At 40.9% G+C, this 24,767-nt stretch overlaps 1 protein-coding gene across 1 annotated transcript in view; it reads right to left on the bottom strand.

Moving 5' to 3' along the window:
* The window catches only part of syn2b (synapsin IIb), an 81,563-nt gene extending 57,225 nt beyond the window's left edge, over window positions 1–24,338 (bottom strand). The window contains exon 1 of the mRNA XM_034083219.2: window positions 23,357–24,338. Coding sequence (XP_033939110.1) covers window positions 23,357–23,793 — 437 coding nt within the window. The 5' untranslated portion in view covers window positions 23,794–24,338. The remainder of the gene's footprint in view (window positions 1–23,356) is intronic.
* Between the last annotated feature and the right edge of the window lie 429 nt (window positions 24,339–24,767).

The raw sequence follows: 24,767 nt of genomic DNA, 5'->3' as shown, positions 1-24,767 counted from the left end.
ACGGTACTCAAGATGGCGCAGGCAAATCAACTTCCGGTGAGACCGAGGACCGAGGAGCGAGGAAATGAAAATAGTTGACCTGAGACAGGGGTTGCGTTCCGATAATCCAAAAATCAGCTCCTAAATTCTAACCCTATCGTCTATTCCTTGACCTCTGAGTGAAACGTCACGGGGTTAAGGGATAGTGGATAGGAGAATTCAAAAGGACTTAGGAGAAGAGACTGCGGTACTTTAGAGAATCCGAATGCACTTTCACTATCCGACGTGTTTATGATGCGCCAGCGGACGTCACGTGTTTATGATGCGCCAGCGGACGTCATGAATGTGCGTCTGCTGCTGTGGGGGAACAACATGGATGTTTAATAAGAACGAGGGACTGCTGTAAACTCATCTAGAGACTCTGCACCGTGCTCTGATGCTGCTGCTTTGCTTTATGAACGTGGACAACAGAGAAACATATTCTTCATGACCAAAGTTGGAATTGAAATAAAAAAGGAAAGTGAAACTTATGCTCGTCACCCTCTCCCTCCGGTCCACATTAATACAAATGATCCCAATAAGTATGATTGTATGAACTATGAAAATATGTTAAAATCAATACAAATATATTTATTATAAACGTTAGTCCTTAACATCTATCACTGTGTATATCACCATTCAAACATCTTTTAAAAGTTGAACAAACTCCACACAGCTCAGTAAAGACAGTGAAATGTTGACTTTATTTGATCATTTCAGTCAAAACTAAAGTTCATATTTCTCTTTTTGATTATAATACTGATGAACGTTCAAAACAAAGCACTTTGGCAACTTACCACATACGTTTTAAAATGCTTAATAAGCACCGTAACGTTCATGATATAATTTCTCGGTCATAATCGGTTGTTTCCGTGAACGGCCGACTGTTGAGTGACGGTAAATGCTGCGGCTGCAATGCATTGTGGGGCAGCATTTTCTCCTCTCCTTTCGTCAAGGGAGGTCCAGTGGTTCCTAAGCTAAAGGAGGTTATAAAGGAAGTTTGAAACCTCCTTTCCTTTCATTTGGAGAATTGGAACGGCACTTATCATGGCTGCCACTGACGTACTTCCGGGTCATTTCACTTGGTTAGGAAGGTTCCTAAGCTAAATGGACTATTGGAACGCAACCAGGGCCTCTATTAAAGCTTGACGTGTAATTATACTTCCTGCATACTAGGCATTGATGCTAAATATTCAGTGCTCACTCCTGTTTAGAAACAAAGGGCTTCAACAAATACATTGCATCTCCTCATTCCAGCATCTGTTTCCTCTGGGCTGTATGTCACTAATAAGGAATTATCTCAAAATTACGAAGCCGAGAATTCTACTTTTATCATGGCAAAGCAAAATGGTAACACTTAATTCCCGCGTGCAAATAATAAGACAATTATCAGCTGTCAACTGGGAGGATTACTTGTAGGGTGAGTCATTTATGATAAACTATATCAATGCGCATTATTACAAAAATTGAATTAGATGAATATAAATGGAAAATGTGCATGTGGGATAACTGCAAAATACTATTATTCAGGCACTGTGTGAGTAAGTGTCCCAGTGGATATAACAAGATGAATGTTCCCCCCCAAACTCTGCTATCTTTGGGACTTGTAGCTCTTTTAATTGCCTTTTTAATAATTTTAGTTTGTTGTATATTGTAACAGGACTGGGCTGATAAAAGAGAAAAGTGGTAGTGCAGCAATCACGACAGAGGCCGTGTTTAAATCCAAAAAAGGCTTTATTGCTTCAAAACTCAGAAATACCTTCCAAAACAGAAAGGCTAACGTAGCCGGGCCACTAACCGACTTACCAAAACGTCTTCTTACACTGGGAGCCTCCTGCTCCCTCCATATTATATTATCTGTTCAGTTGTGCCACACACAACTGAACAACTCTACTGTGGGTGTTTCTCAATGTCGAGGAAGGCTGCTCCAGAGCCACTATTTCAAGCATATACTATGCTATCGAGTGGCGCCGAATCACTGTTTAAATGCCCAGCATACATGTGCTACCAAGCAAGCCTCCTCAACATTGAGAAACGACCTGTGTGCTTTGTCTCCCTCGAGGGAGTGATTAGCACCAGGTGTGTGGGTCTCCACACCTGCTCCCAATACTGCTAATTGGGAGAGGGTGTGGAGCCACCTCTTGGGAATGTAGGTGCCTCCCACTACCCTGCCTCTCAGCCCCTTACAATATGAACAATAATTGTATAATCATTACATCTGTAAATCAGTGATATGACTGCTTAGCATTACTTAAATGATTCACCTTTAATAACTGCAAATTAGTCATTTGTTAGTCTTCATTAAATAAAAGAAGAGACGCATTATTCAGAACCTGCCCTTGTATTCCTTGAAATGCAACCAAAGATCTAAAAGAAAATGGTATGCAGTACAGGTTGCTCTTTTCTAGTAAAAGGTGAGGAGCAGAGATGCGGACCCTTCAAGAGGATTCTTAGGAATGCAATACACTCTCCTGCACTTGACAAAAAAACAATTTCCTCCTCTGGGCCGCCTCATTCCTCTTTTTATTATAGCTCTTTGTCACAGGGAACTGCGTGGGGCAACAATGTGTGACACTTTATAGCCACTGGGTTGAGAAGGATAAAGATTGGTGTGCATTTTAAAACAAGGGCAAACCAAGCAGGTTTGAGAGAAATGGTATTGAAGAGAAAGTATCCAGGTCCTGTGGCTAAAAGTCAATAGAGTCAAACGTAGATCTGTGATGAGGCTGGACCTCAGTATGACCCTGAGGAGAGAACCACTTCACAGCAGTTTCTTGGATGACATATGGACCTGTTATTGCACTCTAACTAACAAACTCTAGTGGGTTACTGCGGGGGTTTCTAATAGACAGCAGCATCACTCCAGAAAACCCAACAGCAGCTGCTCCAACTGCGAGGATGAAGCAGTAAGCAGATGATCGAGTCGAGGTCTTTACTACTGCCTTAAGACGGGGGGGGGGGCTCTGCTAGTTTGAAGTCAATGCTTTAAGGATTCCTGCAGTGTTGGAGAGAGTTAGCCACTACTTCACCACAGCTTCTTCACTGCTCTTTACCCCGCTACCGGCAAGCAAATACATGCTCAGCACAGCACACACTGCAACCCCCCCGCCGGCAGCAGCAGAACCTCAATGTGGGAGTTAGGCGAGCTCAGGAAAGAGGATTTGTTTGCTGTTCACGACTCATGCAGCACACACAAACACATTTATCTAAAGGTTGACGCGTTCCTGCCATAATTCTTTAAGCCATTTTAGAAAAGTGCTTGCCGAGACAGGTCATGTGACCGCCCCTGAGGTCGTGTGAAACGCAGGCATGTGAATGGTGGATGTACATGCAAAAGGCAGCAATCAGCTCACACAGCATGTCTCTGCAAACCCACCCACACACGTCCACACACCTACAGTGCATGCACATATGGAAACCCACACACGTACACACTTATCTGCAGGGAACAGGAAGCCGCCCTCACAATGCAGATTAAAAAAAGGCATCTTTGGCGAGAACCTCTTCCATTTCTCTTCGGATTTGTTTAGCGTAGCGTTAATTATTCTTTTAGAGCTTAGTTGAGGTGTGGTGAAACCCGCTTCCAACTATCACATACAGTAGTTTAATTACTTAACCATTGATTTATAAAGGCTTGTTTTTGTAGACAAGACTCTCAATTAGAAACATCGGTGAAAAGAAGCAGGGAGACGAAATGGTTTGAGGTGTTTTAGTCTATGGCAAATATTGAAAAAATAAATGTAAACACTTTATACTTTAATATTTTATTATGTAGAGAGTATACTTACATAATATGTCACTTATTTATTCTATATTTACTTATACTTGGGCTGCACAATATATCGGTTCTTTTATGTCAACTTTGGCAATGAACACATTGTGAAAGACTGCGATTTTACACTCGTGGATTTTCTTTAGATAAATGAAAGATACTATCAGTAGCAAACAGCACTTTAAAATGTATCGTCATTTATTTAATTTTTTTTTGGTAGCTTTTTGTGTCCGTTTAAAAATATTTCATTTTCCAATGCAACAATGTTGAAAGTAATTTCAGTTTTTCTTTATTATACTGTAGAATGCCAGAACTGAGTACACATTATATTCGTTTATTTATCACAAGTAAAGATAACCTGCAACTTATATTTCCTCATATTGTGCAGCCCTATAATTTATACAATACTATATTTGCAGATCATGGCTGCAGGGGTTGCAATTTGTTACTGTATTTGCATTCTCTCATAGTCTTAGAGAATGTAATGTGTATGTGATAAGTCATGTCTCATATTTCTTTAATTAAGCATTTTTCAAGTTTTGTCTTTAGTTGTTTTCCTCTCAGCCTCAATGATGCTGTGAATTTGATTGAATTACATTCATCAGAAAGCAGATTTGGCTTGACACTTACTCAGCTGATACAACATCATCTCATTACAGCTACTGTGAGTATGTGCATATTACTGTGTGTGTGTGTGTGTGTGTGTGTGTGTGTGTGTGTGTGTGTGTGTGTGTGTGTGTGTGTGTGTGTGTGTGTGTGTTCATACAGAGCGCTGAGAGGAAGCAGCCTCCTGCTCGGTCTCTTTGCAGTTTCTAATGTCTCCATATTGACACCAACACCTACCACAGTGCTGGACGTCATAGCCAAGCTATGCACCATATGTGGTGTGTGCATGCAAATGAAAGACAAACAGGGAATCAAATACGCTTATTACATTACATTACATTGCATTTAGCTGACGCTTTTATCCAAAGCGACTTACAATAAGTGAGTTCGACCAACAAAATACAAACTTGAAGAAAACTATAGGTTACTTACGTAACCCCAGTCTCAGAGTAACATGAAGTGAGATGTCTCACATGGCTTATCATGTGTTTGTATGTTTCGTCGCACGCATCTCTGCTTGTCTAGCTGACATCTCTCAGTGTCTGCTCATCACCTCAAGCTCAACCTTGACAAGACTGAACTGCTTTTCCTTCCGGGAAAAGATTGTCCCACTCTTGACCTAACAATCAACATCGGCACCTCTGTTGTTTCCCTGACTCAGACTGCAAGGAATCTGGGTGTGACCCTAGATAACAACCTGTCCTTCACTGCAAACATAGCTGCTACAACCCGCTGCTGCAGATACACGCTTTACAACATCAGGAGGATGCGTCCCCTCCTGACCCAGAAAGCGACGCAACTTCTGGTCCAGGCTCTCGTCAGCTCACGCCTAGACTACTGCAACTCCCCCCTGGCTGGTCTACCTGCATGTGCCATCCGACCTCTGCAGCTCATCCAGAATGCAGCGGCTCGTCTGGTCTTCAACCATCCTAAATTCTCCCACACCACGCCGCTCCTCCGCTCCCTCCACTGGCTTCCGGTAACTGCTAGAATCCACTTCAAGACACTGGTAGTTGCGTACCATGCTGCGAATGGATCTGGCCCTTCCTACATCCAGGACATGGTTAAACCGTACACCCCAGCACGTGCACTCCGTTCTGCATCAGCCAAACGAATCGCTGCACCCTCGCTGCGAGGGGGACCCAAGTTCCCATCAGCAAAAACACGTGGGTTTGCTATCCTGGCTCCAAAATGGTGGAATGAGCTCCCCATTGACATCAGGACAGCAGATAGCCTGCACATCTTCCGGCGCAGACTGAAAACTCATCTCTTTCGACTCCACTTCGAGCGATAGAACTATTAACAAAGCACTTATATACTAATAAAGGGCTGGCTTATCTAAAGCTAGTTGAGTAGCACTTGAAATGTTTTGGCTCTATGAAACCTGATGTACTTATATGATTATGTTTTCTTCAAGTTTGTATTTTGTTGGTCGAACGCACTTATTGTACGTCGCTTTGGATAAAAGCGCCAGCTAAATGCAATGTAATGTTATGAGGATCAAATTGCAGTTACGGTCAGAGGCATTATGGGTAAGTGTAGACATTTTTTCCAGTTCTCTTTAAAAAGAAAAAAAGGCCATCTGGGATTAAATCAAGATATTTCAGTGGTATTGTAGCAATCAGTGGATTCCCTTGAGGAAGTGAGGCAAATTGTCATGTGCTTTTCAAATGTCATTTTGTCTAAGGACCTTGCAAGCGTAGAAGTGCACAAAATATGTTTAGTCTGTGTTATCTTTGCTTTATTTCCTTCCAAATTGCACCACTGCACTTTGGTCAACTGAATCATTTCAGACCTTGGAGAATTACTATTTGACGCTCTGCTGCAGCTGCTTAAACTCTTACAGGCGGACTAGCGAATCTGCCGCCCCTGAATTTAAAGTCACAGATAGATTCAAGTAGTCCTGTTTATAGCTGTCTTTAATCTTGCTGTACAAATCATATTTCTTTTCATATCAGCAGTGCCTTATTGTTTTTGTTCTATTTGATGTTTCCCTTTTCCAAATGCATGTTTAGCTGAATGTCACAATTCCCCTGAGTTGATGGTTATTTAGACCACTGGTTGACCCTTGATGACTTATGACAGCAGCTCGGTGCATTTCCTCTCTTGGCATACAGGATGTGGAGCCAGCCCTTGTTTAGGGCATAAGAGAGGTCAGCAGTCTGACCCTTCCCTCGACTTCATTTCAAACCTCACTTTAGAAGTCTGACAAAAACTGTCTTAGGACTTTTTGAAACTAATTTGCTGTGTGAATATTAAATTAAAACAGATACACACTTGGTTAACCTGCAATTTTGTTAATTTGCAAGGGTTTATGTTAGCTACATGGTAACTTGATGCCCGCAAGCAAGATTTTCTCTGCTGGTTTATTTGAATTTGAAACCCCTTTCATATACTGCTCCTCATTTTCTAAGAGACATTTCATTATTATTGAAGATGCATTCCATTATATTTCATAATGTTTTATTTTCAAATTAATGTGTAATTTTATTTTGTAGGCATGTGTGAGATGTTTCTCCCATTAAATATATTTTTACGAGGTTGAGAACCTGTTTCTCCCCATCAGCTGAAATCTGCTTCTTGACAATGTGGCATTTGGAGAGAGAGGAACGTGTTTCAGGCAGCATCTACTCAAAATGGCGAATGCTGCAAAACTAATGGTGGACATGTTCTGCTCCTGTATTGTACAGTAAGTGTAAGCTCTGCAGTCTCCTTGCTGCTGTGTGGTACTGTGTTGGTGTTATATAGCCAGCTGCAGACAGTGATGACAAAACACTGAAGAACCAAGGTCAGAGCTGTCTCATTACCTAAACCACTTCATCTTCCCGAAAACACTTTATCTGATTAATATTACAGTGCAGAAATGCTAAAGCGTATCATTTCCCGCCACTGATGTCAGCGAGGTTGGGTAGCGAGTCGTTATAAGAAGATGACCTGTGAGTCAACGTGCAGACACTATATGACAATATCGATGATAGTGGTTTTGCATCAAAATTATGAAGATGGATTTAAGTGTGTGCATTCGACGAAAGCAAATATTCCCATATTGTTTTCTCAAAAATGCAGTCTTGTAGGAAATTGCCATATTTTCCGTATATATATATATATATATACACATATACTGGCAGAACTGTTTTGGAATCTAAAGTTAAAGAGAGATTTTAGAGGATACAACATGTTTTGATGTGGATAATCTCCTTCATCCCTGCATGGAGCATGTATTGGACTTGGCAAACAATTTGTTTTGAATGCACACACACAGCAATTATATGCCTTTATAATAAAAATGTAATTATTTTAATGATATTCTCTTTTAATTATTCCCCATTTAAAATTGTGAATGCTGTTAATTAATGATGTGTGTTTTTATGTGACTATGTTGATTATTCTATGCTGCTGGGGCCAGGTGGAAACGAGATCATTCAAGACACTCTTTGGTCATGATTGCTCAAGTTTCAAGGCTTTTATTGTCATGTGTGCACAGCTACAGTGTAGTTATGACAATGAACATCTTATGTCCGGCTCCTCCAACAGTCCAACACAATAAACAGATAAAATAGTACAAGTAAATACAACAAAATAGAATATAATAGAAACGGAATAAAATCGAAACTGCAGAATAGTCTATATACAGTAATTGGAATATTGATATATATGAGTTGCAAACAGATGAATGTTATGTATGTTCTTTCAGAAGTTCAGATGTTTAACAGTCTTATGGGCTGAAATTGCAAAGGCAGTATATAAATTCAAGCATATATCAAATTTTTGTTGCAAAACAAGTTCCCGCTGAGCAGCTAATGTATGGGCAACACCTAGGAACAGGAGTGAAACAAGCAGCCAGGGGCTCAGACTGGATTTAAATCCATATGATCAATGATGGATGGAAGCCTCTCAATGTATTGAAATGAGACGGCAGGAGACAGCAATGAGGGAAGAAGCAACTGAGAGATGGTTACCAGAGGAGAACCGCCTGGAGCCCTACTTGATGCAGCTACTTGTTCTACACCATTAGCAGCTCATGGTAATGGATGGGAAACAGGGATCTTTCCTTCCTGATAACCTCACTTCCCCTCTGTCTTTAGGGCTATACTGTGCCAGTATTTAACTCACATTTGCCCCCAAAAATAGAAACCAGAGCAGTATGTGCAAGTTCAGATTTGATCATTTCGGTAAAGAAAAAGAAATGTACACACACCTGCAGCTAGTCCTTAAAAAAACTCCTATAATTCCACAAATCGCAATGACAGTAGTGTTTTCTGTGATGATCCAGTTAATGTGAGGTAAAGCAAAAACAACAACCAAACATGTATGATACTTTTAACTTGAATACATCGCTAAAAATAAGTCCATTATTTAAAAACAGACAAGGAGAGAATGGGGATTCTCAAGGTTCAACTAACCAGGCCTTGCACTTTGCACTAACTTGCAAAGGCGGCTTACTAAATGTAAACATGGCGGCTAAGAACAACGTTAGCACATGATGCTCCTATCGAAATGCTAGGGTCTTCTTCCACGCACAAGGATAGTAGTACATGCACACACACACACACTGTATATTAAACATTGTTTTAATAACCTTTGTGATTTCTTTGTACTCCTGGGAAATATGTAAAGCATAGAGCCCCGATCTCCTCTCTTTCATGTCTGTCCCTTCCTTTGTAACCAGCTTCTCATTACCTCTGTTCTCCTGTCTGCTTTCTTTTCTCTCTATTTCCCCCTATTACTCTTGCTTCCTCTATCTGCCAGACACCCCCAGATTCCCTGCTGACTTCCCAAACCAACAGTGCTTCACATCGACCCTTTCCTAATGGAGGGAAACTGTCTAAGCTACTTTTCTCGCAGCCAGCAGACAAAAGGGATACACAGAGCAGAATGAATCCATCTCGATGCTGCTATAGGGGATTCACTCTGAATGACTTTGGGTAGCCCTCATTTCTGTGTTTAATCACAGAGCAGACTCATTTGCCTTTCGTTTTTAGTTTATTTTAGGACACTGCTCTAGGTATGGGGCTGGCTCAAGGGGAAAAGCCGTAGCCAAGTCAGCTCATTGTATTGCACTACTCCTGAGCTGATCAAATTATGTGTACTTTCAGTACAATTAGAGTGTAACTTAATGTCATAAGCTGCTAGACACAGGGAACACTGGGCCTCGTGGAAGAAGCACTCATACAAAGAGAGTGGTGGCACGAAGGAGAGATCTATTCACCTTTTCTCTTCTACTTTTTCTTTAAGGTTTGAAACAAATTCAGTGGTCAAGACCTTTCATACAGTTGTGTTTCCACAGAAGGGGTACACATTCATTTGACGTAAAGGGCCCATGTCATGGCCATTTCTACTGATCATAATTCCATTGTTGAGGTCTACTAAAATATTAAATATATAGATTTATACTGTGCAATTTTCCAAACTCACATTGGTTTCTCATACAGCATCTCTGTAAAGTATGTGTATTCACCGGTATTCACTCTGTCCTAAACGGCTTGTTGGAGCTCCTGCCCCCCCACCCTCCTCCCTGTGAGCCCAGTGTGCTCTGATTGGTCGGGACGTTGAGAGGATCGTTGCTGCGATCTGCTGCGAGGAGCGGACAGGTTTCCGGGTCGGCGATACAGCGAGAACAAGCGAAACTCATCCTGAGCACACACAAACACTCACAGCCGAAGTAAAAACAATAAGTGTGGCTTGATATTGAGTAAGAAAAAGGTTTATAACGCTGTGAGCATGGGTCTGCGGAGAGCATTTCTCCGCGATCACAACGTAGTAGTCCGAAAAACGTTTACCCATTTAAACAGTGGTGGTAGATACCTTGTTTGTTTTAAAAATCATAAATACACAAACAACAATGAATACAGGTTGTGTACCCGAATCTCCCGCTGGTCCAAACAAAGCAACAGCCTCGTTCTTCAGTGCCCTACGCTGTACATATCCGGCATGAATTGTGAAGCTTTGCTTCGTGAAATGCTGGCAGAGGGTGTGGCCTCTGGGTATCCCCACGTCAGAGTACCCAGGAAGTAAACAATGGAAAATGAGAAATCTCCAACGAGGCGTTTTGGGGCAGCATCGACTGTGTTAGAGTTTTACTCGCTACAGGGTTTACTTTGAGGGTTTTTGACTCTGCAGACTGTTTACATGCATAAAAACCTTCATAACACACAAGGGGACGGGTAATAACCGGAAAAGCATGACACGGGCTCTTTAAAATCATAATGTTTTAAAGGGGACCTATCATAAAAAATGCACTTTTGTAAGTGTTTTATACATCAATATGTGTCCCCGGTGTGTCAGGGAAGAAAATAAAACCCTCTCTCTTTTCCTCCGTACCCAAATCTCTAAACACGGGGCTGCAACGGAGCTGATCCAGATTTGCGTCCGATATGACGTGATATCGAAAATGTAGGCTGGCTTTACACCCACGGCCCTATGTGAAACGTTGCTATCAGAAACAATGCCCGACTGTTTTGGACATGATATGGTCGGTGCATGTTGACATTAGCATCGCTAACACTCAGAGCTAACCTGTACTGGAGAGCATGTGTGTGAAGAAGCAGGAAATAAAAAGGAACTCACCTTGTGGTATAACCGGCAAGAGAGAAAGCCTTTGAGCTGCATACTGTTTCAGAAATAATCCTTGATAATCCATGATATGGCGTTTCATCACGGCAGTATCTGCCGGTAGAATCTCCCGCATGAGCTCAGACCCCTCGTTTTTTTTAATCAATCTTTATTTTTTTAAAAAGCTTTATACCCCAAATCAGCACTTTTGAAACAGGAGGTGAAATAGAGGGATATGAGGCATGGCTAGAATGGGTGATCTGTTTGCTATTTTGAGCAAAACACTTCATAGACATGTTTTTTATATATTTTCATATATCTGAGACCTGTGCTATTGCCTAAAACTAGCAAGATAGGTGCACTTTAATCTGAATTAGGGTTTAAATATATTACAGAAAACTCACTGAAAACATAAAATCTCAATGAATTTCGAAAAAAATTAAAGGAAAAAAGATTGTTGCGTTTACCAGATCACGATCATATTTGGTGGCAAATTCACAGAGTGGTTTTATACATTTATATTGGCATATTAGCCTCAACTCGACAGCTGTAACATCATCTGTATCCTTCATATTCTCTCCTCTCTGTGATTATCAAACCCCCCCTCATCAACGCTCATATTAATAATGGACAACTTTTTGAAGCAATCTCTTACCATTTAACTCAACGTCAAACTATTCCCTCCCTCCAATGTCACAACACTACCCTGCTCTTATGACAAGTTGTTGACAGCTGTACTCTCATTATTCACCTAATAATTTCACAGCCATTGACTCTGCTTTACTTTTCGTTGTCTCCATTTCCATTTGCTTGAGTCTGCTGATCAAATTGTTTTATTCTTTTGAAACATTTTTGTAAATTAATCTTCTTTACACAAGTAGGGCAACAGTTAGCAATATATGGTAACTTTAGGGGTTTGGATTATGCAGGTGATGTTACTACTAAACAGCAAATGGTCAGGTATAAGAGGGAAAAAGATTCACTATGTAATAAGAAAGGTTGACTTAATTTCCTTGGTTATCCTTTGAGAGAATTCGCTATTGTGAGGTGCACTATGAGCACTTTTAAGAGGCTGCAACACAATACTAATGAAGACAACAATACCGAACATATTGTGTGTCAGTGTCAGCCTGTACAATGGAAAAAATCGAATTAGTGTTTCCATGGCAACTATGACCGACGAGCTGGACTGTGTGTGTCTGTGTGAGGCTGTTAGATCTGAGATGAACACCTTTTTGGGAAGAAGTTATGTAACACCGCCAAACCATTGTTTCAAGTCCCGTTTTCCATTCTAGGTATACTATAGATGTGTGTGTTTGTTAGAAACAAAAGATGCTGAACGCTGTAAACAAGATGCTGTCCCTCATGACCTGTGATCAATAGAGTGCCACGGTGACGCGTCCTAAAACCCGGAAATAAGTTAGCATTTTACCACTTCCGGTTCCTTCGACAAAAAACAATGCAATTTCTCCATAGGATTTTGGTAAATAGCTAGAAATAAGGTCTGTGGTTGACACAAATTGAAGAGACAGATCACGTTTTGTTCAGCTGGATAATATCCACATGTGTACCCTACTTTTATAATTTTCAATAGATTTATGATTTATAGATCCTATGGAGAAATTGCATTGGGTTTTGTCGAAGGAACCGGAAGGAGTTTACTTTTAGGACGCGTCACTGTGGCAATCTATGTGGTCGAGTTAACAAGCACTTGACACACAACTGTCCATATAACAAGGAAACAATAACAACATCATGCCCTGTGTGTGACGTCAATGATGCCTCCTCTACTGTAATATTGTGCAGGAAATGTATCAGAAATGTGTGATTAATCAGGTAGTAAAGCCATGCCTAAAGTCCTGAGGACAGTCATTCATCTTCTGAACCCCATGGGCACAATATACTTCTACAATATTTATTAAGGAATTGAGAAGCTATTTCTAAAGAATAATTCATTTTCAGTAGGAGCAGGAAGACGCGTACGGAATTGCCATTTTTATATATAAAATGTTATATTTATACACAACTTGAGACTGCAAACATAAGAGTGCCTGCATTGTAGCCGCTGATTCAAAGCAAAGTGCACAGTAGAGATCGTGTCAAAGCTAGTTCTTAAGTGCTACATAAATCAATCTCGCAGAGAACCTACAGCCTGTCAAAGGTGTGAGCCTATGCGTTTAGCCGTTTTCGTCCTCGTGTGGCCGCAGCCTCAGATGCCAGATATTACGTGTTTTGTCAAAGCCAACTGTAGGCTACAAAGAGAAACAACATTTGAAGAGGAGGATATTCATATTTGACGCACTCGCTCCTGCATCATCGCAACTAAAACAATAATAAATGTACAAAACAATCACAACTCAAGTTCAAGGAATATATCTGGAGGCTTTCAAACGTATTGCACGTAGCCGATGAGCAGATAAATGGTTATCCAGTTGTCATGGAGATGGATATTTTCTACCACTGGCAGTATGTTTTCATTAACAAGCATCTTTAATCTGTTCCCCAAATGCTCTTGTTGGAGCATCGTCTACAGGCATTTCAAGTTCTATCAATATTTTTGCAGATCCTACGCAACATTGGAGAAAATGCGTTTCATTTTTATACTTTCATTGGTCATTTTCCATTCTACTTTTTGCTTGACTTTTTCAATATTTAAAATAATATTTCATGCACCAAACACCAATGCAAAATCCTTTCACCTCCTTGGCAATGAGCATGTAGACATTTTGTTTTATTCTATGATACATTTTGTGATTGGGTTATATATATTTTATATATATATTTTTGTGGCAAAGTTGGAACTCTCATAAACCCTCCTTTCTCAAAATGTAACACTTTATCACCATATTTAAATGGTTATCTTATCTTTTTTTATGATCTTCCACAAGGGTGTAGGAAATGGTTCCAGTAGAGACACCATTGGTGTGGATAGTGTTGAGAGCTTCATAGTATGTTGAATACTTAAAACGAAAGTTAGTTATAATAAAATATAATCAATTATATTCTTGTATAACCCACAATGAAAATGATTCATATTTTAGGTTTTTCTATATTTACAGCATAAACAAAACAAAGTGGTTTGTTAAGTTGAGTGTAAGACCTATAATGATTTATGCCTTACTCTCTGATAAGAGAGTAGGCAGGTTCTTTCCTCTCCTCTCACAGCAGGGAGGGGGGCTCCGGACTTAAGGAGAAACACATTGAGGCCTCAAAAGGGTGGTTATGTCATAGCCATAGAATATGTCTAGTCATGTTTTGTTTATTTTTTTACACAAACTTCGGAAGGTGTGTCTTATGCCAGAGCCAATAGAATATGTTGGTTGGGTATAGAGGAGGTGTTTATGGGGTTTTCTATCCGGTTTTTTGAGCATAAAAAGACTGGCTTTTTTGGATTTCGGGGGGAGAGAGGGGGAAACCCCTGGTATACTCTCTCCCGGTAAGCTCTGGCCCTCAGAGCTGGGTTAGCTGGCTCTCGGTAAGATATACCTGGAAGGCGTTATTAGAAACGTACAGGAATCTTATGACTATTTAGATCGACCTGGAAGGCGTTATTAGAAACGTACAGGAATCTTATGACTATTTAGATCGACCTGGAAGGCGTTATTAGAAACGTACAGGAATCTTATGACTATTTAGATCGACCTGGAAGGCGTTATTAGAAACGTACAGGAATCTTATGACTATTTAGATCGACCTGGAAGGCGTTATTAGAAACGTACAGGAATCTTATGACTATTTAGATCGACCTGGAAGGTGTTATTAGAAACGTACAGGAATCTTATGAATAGTACTATTTAGAACGACCTGGAAGGCGTTATTAGAAACGTACAGGAATCTTATGAATAGTACTATTTAGATCGACCTGGAAGGCGTTATTAGAAACGTACAGGAATCTTATGACTATTTAGATCGACCTGGAAGGCGTTATTAAGAACGTACAGGAATCAAATGAATAACACTATTTAGGTATACCCGGAAGGCGTACGCACGGGAATAAAATGAATATGAATTAAGGTTTTAGATAAAACATATAACCCCAGCATGATATGTTTTGTATGATTATAATGTGTTAAAAGGTAAAGACTCTGTAATAGTTTGGACCTATTTTTCTTCAAATAAACTGATCTCACCTTTTGGATTGGGACAACTAAAAAGAAAATCTGTGCTCTCCTCTCCTGCTTCAAAGGTAAGACTGCACCCTGCCACACACACTTAGGTAGGAACACACCTCATTTACTGATATCAAAGTCCTTCGGGATCGCTTAAACAGATTAAAAAGAGTTGTCTGAATAGAAACAGCAGTTAATTGAACCTGGTTCTTCGGGGAGTTAATAGAGGTGAGATCTTGCTGACGTTGGTGGATCTGAGCCAAGCAGTAAACGTACATAGACTCAGTAACTTCGGTCAGGTCAATTAGTAGGTCAGAGTAATTTACCGGAATAAATTATCAGGACCTCACCTACTCTAAACAATAGACAAGGCTTCGTATAGACTACTTTGATAGAATAGCCCCCCCATAGCTCTTTGCATGGTGTTTACTTACCCTAAAAAAAAAAAAACACCAACAATAAATAAAATAAAAAGAGCCTCATAAAACACTCAAATTAGAGCTATATTGGCCATTGAACATTTTAAATTCAGCCGTGTCAGTTTATGATTGTCCATTTCTGGCAACGCATGTATGTTTTGAGCTTATTGATGTATATACCTTTGAGCTGTAGAGAGATAGCAAGAAAGCAAGATTTTAAGAACCAGTTTAGGAAGTACAAGTTTTGGCATGCGGCTAAGAAATGTAATTAATAATTTTAACATGTATTTGTCCATCTCAGAGAACAACAACAAGTACAAGGCAAACTGTTTGTATATAGTAACATCACATCAATGCCTCTTTTCTACCACACATTTCTCAATTGAGGATTACCTGTTGCCATAGCAACGGTGGACTATTTCTGCTGATTGGTCTCCTTTACGGCTCTATTAGGTATCTGTGGGGCTCATGCACAGTAACAGGATCATCACTGGGACAATGCAGAGGACTCAGAGAAGCACCAAACCCAAAACAATGAGCTGAACTAACGGCACGATCAATACAATCATGTTTCTTTGTATTATTGTGCAAAATAATTTTTTTATTGCAAACCTGTTGTGCGTAGACGGCTCTGCTAAAGATTCTTCCCTAGTTTAGGTTTTATGTTTAGATAGGTTCCTGTTTTATTTTGATAGTCTTGATAGTCTTTGATAGTCTTGATAGTCTTTGATAGTCTACCCTCATGTGTCTAAAGTACGTTTTCTGCCTTGTCTGTTTTCCCGCTGTTGTGATTGTCTAAATTGTCTTCACCCGGTGTTGTCTGTCTACTAGTATAGTTCTCGTCTTCCCCTGTCTCGTTGCCAGATTGTCTTGTGTGTTCCAAGCATTCCAGCGTTAAGATCTTTTGTCACTGTCCTTAGAGTTATCGGCCATAAAGAGTTAGGTTAAGTAAGTAGTTTTTTGATAGTATAGAGTATAGGTTAGACAGTTTATTGAGTGTTTGTTTTGTTACTTTATATATTCAGTGTGTTGTTACCTGATTACATTAAAACACTTTATTTTGATACTTTGTTTGTCTCTGAATTGTGCATTTAATTCCACGCCTTAACAAAACCGCAGATAGTAAAGCTCACTCGGTTTGTTTAATACATCTCAATGAGCCAGACTGCGTCATCATTTTTATCTTAAGCAATATTACAAAAGTCATGAATTCTACTGAAATCTCTTTGGTGACTTTAAAATGAACTATATCTTCAATGCAAAACAAGTATATCATGACGAAGTTGAAAGCTTTCGTGTAGCGCCGATAGTTGCCTCTGGACCGATCTGCCCTAGCTCATTACAAGTGGCTCTTCATCCCACTCAAGAGGCTTTCTAAAAAGGAGAGGACTGAAGAGGTCTGTTTCAAGGTCAACATGCTGGATTAGATTAGAAAAGAAATACAAAACTGAAATATCTGGCTTTAATCTTTCACCCGACGCCCTTATCATTTATACATGACTAATGAGCATGAAATGCACTTCAAAATGAAGCGCTTACATACATTGACTCAGTATATTTCATTTACAGCCGGTAATGGAAATATGACCATCTTGATTAAAATATATAGCATAACAGCCCTCGTAAATAGTAGAACAAGTAGTGTGTAAGTCAGTATACGACTGTCAGTCACAATGTCTGCCTTTCGCTGCTCATTTTGTCGTCCATACAGCATACTTTTGAGCGTCTCATTGAGCAACTGTTATTAACACAAACCTGGACCTGTACTGTCCTCAGTCTGCATTTGGATCAGACTGTATGTTCCTTTCTATTGCAGTTCACTTACATGTCATTGAAGAACACTTTATTTATGGTGGAGGATCAGTGTAAATCCCTCTAAATGTCACACCTGCTTTGCTCCTTGTTAGCTTTGTGGTGTCATTCGCCCAACCTTAATTCATTAGTCATAATTCATTCAGACTACGCAGCTGCCTGTGGTTTATTTTACAAACAAAATTAATTTAGCGATTAAACATCCTGTTGAGGTGTTTGGAGCACAGGCAGTAACTGATGTGCATATCTAATTGCCTAACATTTCTGCCACAGTGGAGAGTGGGAATGAAACAGCACAGTCATGATAAAGAGAAAATGTTAATTACCAATTCACAGAGGGGATTTTTGACTTCCTCTTGCATTTAAATGAGCTAAAAGGGTCACTGCTTTTCTCGACACGACGGGGCGATCTTTAGTCCTAAACAGCCTAAGAGATTAGTCCTAATGCTGGTTATTAGTCAGTCGCTTTTGATACAGGCAGTGCCACAAATCTGCAGTCACCCAAGCCTTCTGTTGATCAGGTACTCCCAACACAGCACATTAATTAAAGTGCTAATCATGAAAGCTTGCAATAAAACCAGTGCATAGTTCAACCATGCAAACAAGACTATACAAGTGTTCAAAGACAAATACATTATTTCATTTATAAAAATATGTTCTGTTAATAAATGACCGTGGCAATAGGATCTGCTTGAAACGCGAATGATCTTTTTTCCAATGTTTGTGAAAAAAAGCTGATAAAACACAGTTTTAACCAAAAGACAAATGTTGTTTCCTAGCGGCAAACTACTTTGATCCAAATATAGGCAAACAGTCGAATATCACAGTTTTCTGATCTGCCACCACTATGTTTAGGTTTGGTCAGGGTTGGGTACAACATGGTCCGTTAGGTGAGGAATTCTGGTTCTGATTACCAAAAGTTAAAGTTAAGTATAAATTGTGTGATGATTTCAATGAAACACTTAGTAATACATTACTTAAATAAGGTTTGTGTCAGTAAAAAAGGTATATAAAAGGAACATCTATTATGATAACCAATTGAACAAATAATAAATGCTTTCATTATTCCTGAAAGGGAGTTTCAACCACAATACAGGCTTAAAATATATACATTCTTATATTCATCAAGTCCTATTTTGAAAGTTACAAGTTTACACATTTGACCCTGAAGTTGTTTCTGTCTCTTCCCTTGGGTTGAAAATGCCACCAGTCTAGTTAACAGCTGAGAGGTACGACTTCAGGAGGGTGAACCAAAAGGCCCCATAAAGTCAACGTGACATTGCCACCAGCTGTAATAAGGTCATGTCTGTGTGTGTGTGTGTGTGTGTGTGTGTGTGTGTGTGTGTGTGTGTGTGTGTGTGTGTGTGTGTGTGTGTGTGTGTGTGTGTGTGTGTGTGTGTGTGTGTGTGTGTGTGTGTGTGTGTGCAGTAAAGAACTATAATTTTTTTTTTTAACCACAGATAATGCCTAGTAACTGCTATGAAGTCAAAAACTACATCCAGCACAAATCACAAGCAACCCTGAAAATATCTTTACCTTTTTGCTTTTTATGAACTTTGTGTGGGTTTGTTGTAGGAAGGAAAGTAACCTTTAACAATGAACTGCTTTATTCACAAACCACAGTACTATAGTAAACTGTCAGTGGAAATGAGAAGCAGCATATTGCTACAGCAGGCTGAACTCTGTGGGAAACATTGTTCATCATTTGATGGCGAAAGGTGAAATAGAGTCAGTGCGTGTATGCGTGCGTGCGTGTGTGTGTGCGTGCGTGTGTGTGTTTGATACTGATGGAGATATATGTGGCTCCACCTCCCCACCTGCTCCCACTGTGTACTCTGGTCTCCACTAGCGATGAAAACAATTACAATGATGCGCATGCACGAATGCAAGCACACTAACAAAATGTAATGCTCTTTCAAATTAAATACAGGTCATTGACATCCCAATTAAAATCATTCAATAAAAGCAATGTCTTTTTTATTTTGTAGTTAATATGCTTTATAGTCACTTTTTGGAAAAACTATGCAGTGAGAATAACTGATTAACATAATGGTTAGACCACCACCACTTCTGTGAAGCAATTTAAATGTTTTCACTCGTTTGCTAATTAGTAGGCGCTCAGAAACCAGCCAGTTAAAGCTTTAACTGCAGGCAGATTATGTGACATTCAGCATGAACCCCTGCTCGTCAGAGGACTGTGCGTCAACCTGCAGTCAAACCAACACAACCCTCCACCGTGAGTCATCAAAAAGTCAACAGTCCCAAATAATCTGCTCTGATGGGTAGTTACGCAATATAGGTGGTACATGTGCTCACTGGAACTCGGGCACAAAACTGCACATTCCAAAGAGAAAGAGAAGGATAAAGAGAGGGAGAGCAGCGAGAGGAAAAGAGTGAGAGAGCAGATGCGGCCTTTGGGCTGAAACTGCTGAATCATCATGTCTCTTCTCATTACTTCCTCACATCAGGAGCCCTGAGCACTTTCTCTGGAGCCACACACAGAAACAGTGTCCTGATGAAAGGCAGAGAGCCGGGAAGCAAAGAGGAAAGAGGCGGAGAAAAACACACAGAGAGAGGGCGAGATAAACAGGAAAGAGCGTCACCTAGACGCCCGAAAACAATAATGGAGATTCCCAGATTGTCTCATATTGACGACAGAGAGGGGAGGATTAAGACAGATCTCTATCTTTCTTTATCCTCCCCCATGTGCAGATGTAACCTTGAGAAGCCCTGGAGGACAATGTCTATCCCCTCACCCGCCAACATGGGTTTGTTACATAAGGACTCAATGAGGCTGCTAGAACACACACATGCACACTCACACTCTGAATTGCCTGCAAAAAAAATTCCTACGGTCTTTTTGGCTGGACTTCCATTGTGGTCTCTTTTTGTGGCACAGTCAGAGTAAGCCGTCATATCAGCACAGACGATATTTGAGAGCACGGAGAATAAGCCATTAGATGTAGAGAGACGTGATTGTGTACTGCTTACTTTCTACAATAAAGGGGATGCCAGTTTCATCGAGTACAAACACGTTTCTTACTGCATGAATGTGTATTTTTTCTCTGGCTATTTCAAGATGCGTAGATATATTTAGAAAGGGAATTTTAAATAAGGAAAAACAAGGGGTTTATTTTGGCAAAAGGCAAATGCAGTTACACGGGACTAAAGGAGAAGAAGACACATGAGGAGAAAACAATATCCTACTTTCTGCTTATCACTATCATCCACTGCAAATGTATCAACACAACCACTGTGACGGAACATTTATTATGATGTTTTAGTTCATAATTGACAGGTGTAATCTGCTCATCAAACTCTGATTGTAATTTCTTAGTCTGGGTGGAAAATGACTGTTTGTAATACGATTCTGATGATGTGTGGTCCGGCAGTACAGTAAACTGAGATACATTCAGTTATGGTATGTCTATGTTTGGTTTATAAACAAAAAATACATTCAGGCTGATGCTATCCATCAAAGTACTTATTGTGGTGTGTGCAGAAAACCAGAGAGGTTCCCATATTTCTGAGTTTAGCCTTGATGTGCACGACATACGGAATCATTACAGAAGGGTCATTTCTGTTAGAGTCTCAGGCCCTGTTCTTAACTGAGTGGAAAATCAATATCATTTAGCAGAATACCTCTCTGGCCCAGATGCTTTAAGGAAGCTCTGTCTGCCTCCTCCCACAGAATATACATTAATATTTATGAATGCATCTGGTTCGGACCAGGACAGCAATGTAGAAACATATGTTTGAGTCCTTTTGCAAGAACCTGAAAATGTTTCTATTTGACAGCAGTCACTTGACAGACGTTTGCATTGTGACATGAATGCGCATTCACCACAAACATGAAACCTACATGGATTCTGTATGTCACAAAAAACAGAGAAATCAGATCTTTCTTTGTTTAGCCTGGGTAACAGCATTGTTAGTGGTGCTTACAATCACTTAAAAGGTCTTAGACCATTAGCGGTTTCAATAACAGGATACAGGAACTATTTTAATTTGGATTTTTTTTATGACAACCATATAAAAAGGCAGCTAACTACGGAGTAATAAGCTATCTAAAAAAAAAGAGTAAGAATTAAAAAAAAAAGAATGATGGCCCATCTGACTTGGGAGTCCATTGGCAGTTACGTCCAAGGGGTATTGGTGTCATCATTACCATGGTCTGCTATTAAAAGTAAACTCTCTCTCGTTTTTTCACTGGCTCAGTACGGTAGTTTGCTGTTGCTCATGTGTTCACGCAGGTGAGAAGAGTTAGTAAACACAAACCTCTCGTAACCCCTCCTCTCAGCATTGAGTTTACAATTCAAACGATCAGAGCCTGAAAAAGCTCATTATACATCAGACATACTGATTATGCAATTCTGATGAGAGCTCCCTTCCTCCATATTTATTACAAGGGGGACTTTAAGTAAAGTCAAAGCATTCAACTGCATCTTTTCTAAATGTAAGCTGCAGACACATCCTGATGGTGGCAGCCATCCAACCATAAGCCACCAAAACACTTTCAGCAAGAGACACAGGATTAGCATAATGCAGAGCTGCCAGTTACATTCAGTAGGTACTGTGTGGTGGAACCTCAGCACTCATGCATGTGCCCACACATGATGTAGCATTATAGAGCTAATCCTGGTCTGATTGTGTTGGAAGTAATATTGACTACAGTGAAAAGCTTTCAGTCCGTTTTGTGTACCAGTGTCTGTAACTCAGACAGTGCTTCATCAATGAAGCATGGCACCATCTTATTCCAAAACAAATGCCAGTAATACATAAATAGGATTATAGATAGATAGTATTGTGGACTTTCAATACTCAATTTAAAGAGAATGGAACTTGGAGCCAGAATGGGTAGCAGTGGGAATGCAGTTAGTCGCATTTGCATTTTACATTTTGCTGACGCTTAAATCTCAGGATCAGATACCTACAATGGCAAATTCCCAAAGAAGGATTTGTTAATATATTTTGTTATGGGCAGTCAAACATGTTTCAATACATTTGTATGTCAAACATTTACTGAAGTAGAGCTGGAAATTATTTTACAATCAATCCACACTACAAAAAGTCCTTTTTAAACAGTAGAAGTCAGCAAGTAGTCAGCTTCCAACATTATATGGCCAACAAGCATTCCACACAGGCTCAAGTTCACATAAAAAAGGAGGGAAATCACAACTCAATGTTCACTTGCTTATTGTCTGCTATGCTTTTGACCATATCACATACGTTAGTGGGAGAGTAAAATATAATTGCAACATTACAACGGTCCAGAAGGTCCATTCAAAATGGAAAGGTCACACGTGTCGCCACTTGATCACACATCCACCCTATACAGGGATACAGGAAATGAAACTACACTGAGATAATGACGGCAATGAATGGCTGTAAAATCCATTATCAACATCGACTCAGGAAAACCTTTGTAGCCTGAAAAAGTGATTTGCAGAAACAGCAGGCAGCGAGTAAGAGAGCAAACATGATTACACTGCCAAGCGCTTACATTTCGCTTGTGTTTGTGATGTTTTATTCAGAGCTGTATGCTCTTTTACGACTCTGTATGATGTATGAGTTGACATATGGATCATATCCAACGTGTGCTGTCGAGGGATAGAAACAATAACTCATAGCTCTCCTCACACTCGCTCACAGACATTAGCATAAGCATGCAGGCACATGACGTCAGAAAGGTTCACATAAAACACAAAAACAGAGGCACGTGCAGTGTTGGGTTGTTGGACGTGTGAATCCGAACCCCAGAGAAAAGCTATGCTGTCTGTTTAGATCAATTCAGCGCTTTCTATTTAAGGAGAGGATGGAAAACATTTAAATACAAAGACACACAAACAAAAAGGATGTGATCATTATTTAAGGATTAATGGAAGATTAATATCAATTTCACGTTTAGCCAATGCACAGTGTTCCAATTTTTGAAAAATATATTCCTGGCTGACTATAACCCAAACATTTCTTAACACCAAATCTGAACAGTAAAATAAAAAGCCACTATCACAACCACCCAACTTCCCATCAGTCAACTCCCATAGCCCCTCAGTGAAGTCACTTACCACTCATGCTGCGGCTCATCGATGACCAACAGGATCTTGAACTTCTTGGAGAGTGAGGGAGAAGGAGCAGACTGCTCCACAAACCCGGCGGCGGACGCAGCCGTCTGTTTGACCACGTTGGTGATGGAGCTGATGGAGCTGAAGGAGCTGAAGAAGCCAGAGGAAGAGGAGGAAGACGGGGCCTGTTGGGGCTGCGGAGCCGCCTGGCTCATACGGCGCTCCTGGACAGCAGGGCTGGCTGGAGCCTGGGATGGGGATGGAGATTTGGTAGGAGACAGGGCTGGCACCGCTGCTGGTGGTCCACCTGGCTGGGAAGGGGAGGTGGCGGTGGGCGGAGGGGGGGCAGGTGGGTCTGCCCTCTGCAGGTCTGACATGTAGCCATTGGGCAGGTTGGACATGAAGCTGCTGTCAGAGAGACGGCGTCGGAGGAAGTTCATGATTGCGGTTGAAGGGTCGGCTTCTCACTGTGTCTTGATTTCTTGGCTGATTGGAGTGAAACGGGCGGAGGTGGTTACAGAGACAGACCCTGACCAGAGGTTGGATGAATGACAGCGAGCAAATCAGTCCAAATGATTGAGGTGTGTGTAACGGAGAGCTGCTTCTGAGTTGGAGGAATGGGAAGCAGGAAGAGGAAGATGGATGAAGCGATGGATAAAGCTCTGGTCCAGTCTTCAAGAGACAGCTCTCCTCAGCACAGCTAAGCCAGCAAACAGCGTGCGTGTGTGTAGTGTTCTTCCTTCTGAGCCTCACGCCTCCTCACAAATGTGTGTCTGTCGAGCGGTGTGTCCGAGAGAGAGAGAGGTGTGTTGTCGCCCCCTTTGGTTAGGCAGGTGTTCTCCCCCCTCTGCTCTGCCGTCCTGCCTCCTGAGCTGCTGCGAGCTGAATGTGCTCAGAGATGCTGCTCTCTCTGCTTATCTCACCCTCTCACTCTGCCCTTTCCCTCACTCTCTCCCTCACTTGCCACACTCACTGGATGCCTCCCCCTCCCCCCTCATCATCCTCCTACATCATAGGCTGCGTGAGTGTGTCGTGCTGCAGCCTTGTAGCGTTGCGTGCCGTGTGCAGCCACTGGAAGGGGGTTTCCTAGCGCGCATAAGGTGGAGTTCAGGGATGGATACCACACCTTCCTCTCCCACCATCCTTCCCTCCATCTTTCTAGTCTCCTCCTCAACCTGTCTTTCCTTTGTCCATTTTCCCGCCATTGTGGCACTGCTGACACACATTTTTTAGTGGATTCATTCTCATAGAGCTGAACACACATCCCCCTTCTGAGGATGCGCTTATGCCAATATGTTGTCATTCAAAGCATGTGGAGTAATGGAGGGCAGATATGAAACCACTGAAGCAGAGTAGAGATTAACAGGAAACGGAGAAAGGAAGAGGGGACAGGGACCGAGATTCATTCCTCTGC

This window comes from Pseudochaenichthys georgianus, chromosome 5, assembly GCF_902827115.2.
Source record: "Pseudochaenichthys georgianus chromosome 5, fPseGeo1.2, whole genome shotgun sequence".
Classification (NCBI taxonomy): Eukaryota; Metazoa; Chordata; class Actinopteri; order Perciformes; family Channichthyidae; genus Pseudochaenichthys; species Pseudochaenichthys georgianus.
The sequence above is the reverse complement of the archived record's forward strand: the minus strand, read 5'-3'. Positions and strand labels throughout refer to the sequence as shown.